Source organism: Malaya genurostris, chromosome 3 (assembly GCF_030247185.1).
Source record: "Malaya genurostris strain Urasoe2022 chromosome 3, Malgen_1.1, whole genome shotgun sequence".
Taxonomy (NCBI): Eukaryota; Metazoa; Arthropoda; class Insecta; order Diptera; family Culicidae; genus Malaya; species Malaya genurostris.
Window position 1 is genome coordinate 182,497,452 of NC_080572.1, and position 9,079 is coordinate 182,506,530.

The window sequence follows — 9,079 nt, forward strand, 5'->3', positions numbered from 1 at the left end:
ACAATCCACGACTCGTTTGATAGGTATTGCGATAAGGTATCTTAATTTGTAACCATATCAAGTTTTCAAGGTCAATTGTGACAGATATTATCAAAAAACTGCCAATTTTGACATACCTCGGAAAACAAATATTAAATACAAAAACTACAAGGTTCAGCCCCATGGGGTCTTTCGAGCCATTGATGTGGAACAAGGTAACCAGCTTAAAAGGTTACGAGCAGCAGCACTTCGGCACTATTCCAATCGACGAAACCTAATAACAAGGAGGGATTTTGCTCAAGCTAGTAACAATTATCGGTCGTTCAACCGCTATCTCTACTCTAAGCACGTACAAAAAACTCAATCCAATCTGAAACGAAATCCGAAGAAATTTTGGTCTTTTGTTAATGGCAAACGCAAAGAAAACGGACTTCCTTCCAGCATGTTCCTTGAAAATGAAAAATCGAACACTCTAAGAGGCACCTGCAACTTATTCGCACAACACTTCTCGAGAGTATTCAATACAGACTCGGCTAATTCAACTCAGGTGGAACGATGCCTTCAAAACTTTCCATGTAATGTGATAAATATTGCAAACATTCGATTTTCTGATGAGGATATTATGGTGGCAATAAGTAAGTTGAAATCCTCAACATCAGCTGGGCCAGATGGAATTCTGTCTATAGTATTGGAAAGATGTTCAAGAGCATTGTGTGCGCCCCTCATATTAATTTTCAACCAACCATTGTCGCAGTCACGGTTTCCTGCATGCTGGAAAAAATTGTACATGTTCCCGATCTTCAAAAAAGGAGGCAAACAAAATGTTGCAAATTACCGAGGTATAACTTCTCTCTGTGCTGGATCAAAGCTGTTGGAGATTTTTGTGGGGAACGTTTTATTTCGTAAAACAAAGACATTTATATCTCTAATGATCAGCATGGTTTTTATCCAGGCAGATCTACAATCACTAACTTGACACAATTTTGTTCCCTTTGTATTAAGAACATTGAAACTACATCACAGATAGATACAATATATACCGACCTGAAAGCAGCGTTTGACCGTGTAGATCATACGCTCTTGATTGCGAAACTGGAGCGTCTAGGTGCATCGTCTAGTTTCTCTCAGTGGCTTAAATCATATCTCGTAGGCCGAGTTTTATCAGTGAAGCTAGGAAATGTCGAGTCACAAAACTTCATTAACGAATCAGGTGTTCCTCAAGGAAGCAATCTCGGAGCATTGCTGATTTCATTATTTTTTAATGACTTTTTTTTTTGTTATTCCACCAGTATGCAGACTTATATATGCGGACGATTTGAAACTGTTTCTTGTTGTACAATCGACAGCTGATTGCATGGAAGTTCAGTAGCACCTAAACAATTTTTGTGAATGTTGCAATCTCAACCTCTTAACTGTCCAAATGCTCTGAGATTTCTTTCACACGCAAGAAAAGCCCGATAGTCTGGAACTACACTATTTCTGGGGAAACACTTGAAAGAGTAACTGTTTTCAAAGATTTGGGTGTGCTCCTTGATTCTCAGCTCTCCTTCAGACATCACTACTCGCATATAATTGCTCAGGCAAATAGAAACTTAGGTTTCATCATGAGGATCGCCAAAGAGTTTACTGATCCATACTGCTTGCGAGCGTTATATTACGCGTTAGTAGGTCTACCCTTGAAGCTGCAGTGCATATTTGGTGTCCTTACGCCAGTGTTTGGATCAATAGAATTGAAGCAGTACAATCACGATTCCTGCGATTTGCTCTTAGATCTCTGCCATGGCGTAATTCGTCAAAGCTTCCACCAAACATTGAGCGCTGTCGTTTGCTCGACATGGACACACTAGATAAACGACGAAATATACTCAGAGCAGTATTTATAGCGAAATTGCTGAATGGACAAATTGATGCTCCTGAGATTCTCTCGCAAATATGTATTAATGTCCCTCCAAGAACGCTAAGAGCGCGGAATTTCTTGCGACTCGACTTACGAAGAACGGAATATGGTCAGAACGAACCGATTAGGGCAATGTGCAATGTTTTCAATAGTGTGTACGACCTTTTTGACTTTTGTGTATCTAGTGTTGTTTTCAAGAATAGGCTTGGGGACGGGTATAGTGTGATGGGTAAGTCCATGCCTTTCACGCAGCCCGCCTGGGTTCGATTCCCAACCCCGCACATAGGGTCAGAAAGTTTTTCTGATCCGAAGAGGCGAATGACCTCAAGGTTAAAACCTCTATAATCGAAACAAAAAAAAAGAATAGGCTTAAGAGACTCAGAGAGACTATAAGTAGAACTTGATTATTTTTTTAGCACTGGACAATGTTTGTACCTTCATTCGTTAGGCTAATGTTTTTGAATTGTAATTGTGTGAACAAATATGTAAAATGTTAAAAAGATGATGGGTTTTTACGCACATTTGATGAAATTCAAATAGGCTTTTCCCACTCCACCAAAAACTCCATTGAGATCAATCCAGGTCAGATGGAAAGAAATAGATAAATAAATAAATAAATAAATAAATAAATAATATTGTGGTATTCTATTCCAAATTTTTCTCTTCGATTTTCGAAAGAAACCAAGATATTGTTTGTGCATAACATACAGAATAGAACCGAGAACCGGTATAATCAAAGTCGGTTCGTACGGCCACCAACTAACATGACAAACAAACTCTACTAGTACGCACTCTACGATTTAAATGCTTGTTGCATCCGAAAATATGCAGTAATTTTTGGTATGACCATAAGACCTTTCAATTGACCTTAAGATTGGGAATAACGGTTTAGAGTCCAGTTTAAAACAATTTTTACGGTTTTTTTTTCCGCCAGTTTAAGTGACGGTGTACAATATTGAACAGGAATCAGAATAAATTGGCTCAATATTGAACACACTTTACCCTATAATTCCGGAACCGGAAGTCGGATTCGGATGAAATTCAGGAACTCCGAATGGGACCACGAAACCTTTCATTTGAATCTAGGTTTTTCAAGTCGGTTCAGCCATCTCCGAGAAAACCTAGTGAGATTATTTGACACATACACACACAGACATTGCTCAGCTCGATGAACTGAGTCGAATGGTATATGACACTTGGCCCTCCGGGCTAATTTTCACTAGCCGGTTTTTCAAGTGATCGTTTATTTATATTGTTACTGGAAAGAACTGATCTAAGTCCAATTCCAAAGAATGAAGAAGTCGATTCAGTGTTTCAAAAGCTATGGTTTGTTTTTAATTGGACATTGTCGCAAAGCTTGAAATTTAGAAAAAAAACTATAGCTCAAAAACGACAAATAATGCATCGTTAATTTTTTAATTAGTTATTTAAAACGTTTAGAAGAAAAAAAGGTGGGTGGGTAATGACAGAGACATAACTGAATGTCGTGAATACGAACACAATTGACATGTTCCTTAACACTTCCGAATATCAATTAGTTGATCAATTGTATGAATTATGCAAGCATTCCCCTTTTTCACATTTATCGCAAAAACAAAGAAGGCTTCACTTGATCTTTACAGCGAAAAGTGCATAAATCTAATCAAACTGTTTTAGATTTGCACTAAGCTGAGGTTTTTTACCTTCGATTTGCGAGCAAGAAATCCTAATAGTTCTTTGGAAAACTTTTAGAGCCATTAGAACGGCTGATTTTGTGTGATGCCCTCCACCGTTGTCCTCCTTTCGTTGTTTTTTTTCACCAATGCAAACAACTAGCAGCTGTGACGTAATCGCTCTTGTCGGAAGCGAAACTAGCCCTGCAAACGACTGACAATACATCTGCTTGCAGTGGCGATAGAATCCAAACTAGGAATGTCGTAATATCGATCGATTAATCGAGTAATATTTAATCGATTAGCTTAAAATTAATATTCAATTATTGAGCTAATCGAATAATTAAAAAAATCCCATAGTAATAATCGAATGAATAATCGAGTAATCGATTAATAACCCAGATAATCGGATAAATTTCAATCGATTAGTTTCAAAATTATACTCGATTATTAAATAATCGAGTTATTCGAAATTTCCGACATCCCTAATCCAAACTGATCCAATTCTTGTTAGGAGGTTTCTTTTTACGTGATTTCGTTTGTAGCTTTTTCACTAATGGGCGGTCCTAACGGCTATAAAAATAGCAGCATATAGAATTTTAATGTCGATTATTTCATTTCGGATTTGCATTTCATTGAAAGAAACTATCAGGATGCTGTACGGGATTCATTGCTGCCTTTCAGATGGACCAAATTGTGGAACTCACTACGATATAAAGCACTGTTCGGAACATTTTTCTCGAAAAATTTGTTGTACAACAGCAGATATTTGGTTCTCTTCCTCAGAGCGCGTTCTGATTGGCTGGCGTTGACATGGGTCAAATGAGACAGGTTTTTCAATAGTGTACTATTGAAATACTTCAATGATGTTGCTATACATGTATAGGTTGAAAAATTTCGATTATATTGGTAGTTAGATTATATAAATTCTTTCACAGATCACTGAGCTATGAGCTTTAAAAATACGAGAACGGCAAACGCACCTTATGAATTATTCTCTTTGATACTCGTTAATACCAAACATTTCAGAGAAGTTTAATTTTAAATTATTTGAGATTATGTCACACAACTGAAAATTATGTTGATTCGTTAGATACCATTTCACCAATACGCAAAGAAAGGAGTATTCTAAAATGAAAGATTATATGAAAATTGCAAAACATAAATAGTTTCGCAAATGTTCCCTAATACGGGACTTAAATATTGAATCTTCATCAGTCCGGGGAAATCGTTCTGCCAAGCGGCAAACGAAATACAAGAATATTTAATATTTCTTTACCCAATAAAGATAAAAGGGACGAAAGATAAAAATTAGATTAAAAGGTCGAGAATGAAATTTGAATAGATTGTTGAAGATAGCGATTCAACATTCATCTTTGGGGATTTTTTTTCGCAAGTTCATTTTTTTTCATTGTTTTGTATTTTACTTGTTGCCTTTCGCATATAGAAAGGTTATGCAATCACTGTGTAATACCATGTTCACATTAGCGCTGATATCACTTGATACACCGAGATGATATGCATATCATGTCGAAGTGTTCACATATGATCGAAATGATATCGTTTGACAATCAAGTTGTTATATTGAATGTTCTCATTAGAAATAAGATCAATAATATTACCTTTCTCTATTAAAATTGAATTAATAATTGAAGTCTTGCATTTTATGGTCTCCGAACGCCAGTATTCGTTAAAAAATTCGAAATTATAATAATTGTTTATTGTCACTCTCAAAGTGACGTTCATAAATGAGTGCGTTAAATGCCATCATCCGTGTTGCTAGTTGCGATTTTTGACAACTCGACATGATATCGTACATGATATCCCGGATATCATGCCAATATGATAATACGCGTTGACATCAAATTGTATGGGATATCAAGTGATATCGCACATGATATCATCGGATATCAAGTATATCCGTATATCACTTGATATCAGCGCTAATGTGAACATACTATAAACTAACTTTTAAACCGAGGCCCGGAAGGCCGAGTGTTATATACAATTCGACTCAGTTCGTCGAGTATGCAAAATATCTGTGTGTGTATGTGTGTATGTAACGTTTTTTTGCACCAACTTTTTTCGGAGATGACTGAACCGATTTTCACAAACTTAGATTCAAATGAAAGCTCTTTAGGTCCCTAAATTCTTGAATTTCATTTTGATCTAACTTCCGGTTTCGGAGTTATGGGGTGAAATTTGCATAAAAATGAAAATATGTTTTCTAGTTTTTCTCATAGATGGCGCGACCGATTTTCAGAAACTTAGATTCAAATAGACTTAGATTCAAATATGTTCCATACGGAATTCTTGAGTTTCATCCGAATCTGACTTCCGGATTCGAAAATATTCGAAAATAATTTTATGCCATAACTGAAAAGGGCGAAAAACCGTAAAAAATTTCTAAATCGACCTTTTAGATTTGAACTTTCAACGGGTTCTAACAATCTTTTGCAATAGCTTTAAGAAATCATGATCCATCATCTATGATTTATGTTTTAAATTCTATATCTCCTTTTGCTATATCTGAAAAGCCATAGCACAGAAACTTCTAATGCTCTCCCACAGATTTTCTAGATAACATCACCTTCACATAAATCACTGAGTCGATATCGATCTTTGATTTTGCCTGATTGTGAAACGTTCGCATACAGTGTTTTTTTTTTCAACTGAACAAGGCAAATAAGCAGTGCTACTGTCCTCGTGACACTTGACTTGACTTGCAGCTTCATCCGTTCGCTATCGTGTTCTCTCTGTTTTGTTCGTTTGATGACTCTCACTGCTATTCACGGTTAACATGTCACACCAGCGCAGTTTAAGAAACAGATAATCCAAAAGCTTTATCACTAAGCATCCACACATCATAAACTGTCCAAAATATCATCAAGTAGGCCAATTGCATTCCACTGTCCAAAATGCCGTAAAATTTGATACCGCTATGGAGTTGACCACTTGCACTATGCGGACCGGTCCTTTCGAGTCCATCCATGTACGAGTCAAGAAGCAAACAAAACACCAAGAAGAAAAAAAGAAGATTATCTCACCATTTTCGACAGCTTGGCTATCGCCTTAAATCTCGTCGATCGGTCTATCACTCGCTTCACCAGGCTAAAGTCCTTGAAATCTTCGTTCGTTCACTTCGACGGGTCCCACTAAAATCTTCCAAAAAAATCGACTACACCCCACATTCAGTTCATTTGAGACAAAACGCAGCCAGAAGCGCACCTACAGCGACGTTGGGATATGCAAAGTTGCACAGAATGCAAAGCTCGCGCCCGCGAATGATCGATTGAGCACTCAAAACAGTGATCAACCGTTGCCGACGACAGACTTGCAGTCTACCCCCAACGGGACTGTATATTTATACGATTCTGACTCGGACAATAACCACCCCGGGGAGGATTCCTTGCACGATGGTAACCGTCTTCAGTTTGCAAAAGCTCTTCCGAGAGAGACGACGAGAGAGCGAGAGGACCGAACGTGATCATGCTCCCAACAACCCTCTGGCAGGTGGATATGCGCGATATGCGTGCGGAAACCGCCTGTTCTCGGCTCGCTGCAGTACCTCCTTAAATATGTAGGTGATAGAAAAGCTCTAGAAGAGAATCGTGCTGCTGAATCACAGCAGAAAGTTTGGAGAGAATCACAGCGCGCTCTCCAATGCACTCCGTTACCAATGTCGGTCGGGGGATTTTATTTTTTGACCGGGTAGTTCTTCCTCGAGAACAGTAAAAGCTGCGTCCGATTGGTCTGTAGGCGGATGTTGAGCGAAGAGAATCCAACGGCAGGTGGTTAAGTGGTCATACGATTAAGAAGAAGATCGTGCATCGGGGATTGCTTCTGAATGTGAGTAGTTTTCCGCTCGCTCGTTCGCAGGAATTAATTAAGATTGATTATGCAAAGATGCGAATCAGCGCCACCGATGATTCCATTCTAGGATGCGGCTGCCGATAGATCGTATAAACTAGAAATGATAATTTTGAGATTTTTGGTCGTTGCCGCAATCAATAGAAGATGCCGGCCGAATCTTTGAATTTTTGAAAAAGACTACCAGACCACGGAGTCTGCTGATTGAAATTAGCAATTCTAAACTAAGACGAAGAGGTCAATTTAAAAAAAAATATAATTTAAATGCACCTGGCGTTTCACAGGTATCTAGTTCTGCTCTGAGTGTTACTGGAAAATGCAACTTTTTTGTAGTGTTTTTTTTTAAACCTAAGTCTAACCAAAGCTACGTTCGACCAAAACTTAACGGCATCGTTGGATGATCGAATGAAAGGCAAAATCCTCCTCCCAAATATTCCACCTTGTAAAGTGATCCATTCTTAGACACTCTAGTGATCAGGCGCGTACCCAAAAAAAAATTTCGGGGGGTGTTTCAGAACATGTTGATCAATTTCCATACAAATGGAATTATTTGAAATTTTTTTATTGTGGAGTCGTTTGTTGAGAATCATTCATTTTATTGTTTACTTATTTGAAAAAAAGAGTTTACATAATATCATACTTTTTTGAGTTTCGGAGGGGGTTTGAACCCCTAAAACACCCCCCTGTATACGCGCCTGCTAGTGTTAACAAGTTTTTCTTCAGAAACTCATGAAATTACTAGGGAAGACATTGAACGTGATTAAACCGGACAGCTAAAATATCTTATAAACCTGCTATTAGTTCGATTCATGGATTGACTTTGTAAACGCATTTGAAGATGACGCGGTAGAGATGTTTTGGGTAAAAACCCAGTTTTAATGATGTTTTTTTTCAATTTCTTAAAAGTGTCCGATTTAGCCTTCCCTATATTATGAAAACACATTCAAATCATTTTGATCGTCCACTTAGTGGAATTCATCGATCTTGAAAAATCACCATTGGGGTGGGATACTTGAAATTTCCGAAATCGAAAAAATTTTTTTGATGCCAAAAGTCATAGAATTGCATAAAACATTGAGATTTAGTGTCATCCCGAAAAAATGTTTTTTTTTTTGAAAAAATCGTCTTTTTGGGACTATAGTGATTTTTCAAGATCGAACATTTTCAAACCTTTACCGCCTAACGCACCCTGGTGAAGGTTTGAAAATGGTTTAAATTGTGGTTAAACTTTTGAGCACTTGCGCTTTACGAAATTAGAGGTGATCCCAAAATATTGGCACCCTTATATATATTAGAGCGGTAAAAACAAAGTGTTTGGTCGGTCATGTCACTTATACCATTATATCTGCGGAACCAGAAGTAACAGTGATTTGATCCTTGAACTTGATCAATTGAACTTGATCAAGCTTTCAAACGGGCCTAGGATTGTTAAAACCGGTTCAGCCATCTCTGAGAAAACGGAGCGGTAAAAATATCTTCGAAAAGTGCATACACACACATACACCCAGAGACAATTTCCGATCTCGTCGCACTGAGTCGAATGATATATAACACTATGGGTCTCCGAGGCTCCGTTGTTTTTTTCAGCAATTCTAATATCATGAATCATCCTGGTTGCCTGACATTTGTAACCTATTTAAATCACATTTCAGCAATGTATTCTCTGATGGAACCTTATCGA

The 9,079-nt window shown here is 37.7% G+C and overlaps 1 protein-coding gene across 1 annotated transcript in view; it reads right to left on the reverse strand.

Moving 5' to 3' along the window:
• LOC131435763 (basic proline-rich protein) overlaps positions 1-6,852 on the reverse strand; it is a 47,783-nt gene extending 40,931 nt beyond the window's left edge. The window contains exon 1 of the mRNA XM_058603950.1: positions 6,576-6,852. Within this exon, the coding sequence (XP_058459933.1) occupies positions 6,576-6,578 (3 nt within the window). The 5' untranslated portion in view covers positions 6,579-6,852. The remainder of the gene's footprint in view (positions 1-6,575) is intronic.
• Positions 6,853-9,079: the final 2,227 nt, after the last annotated feature.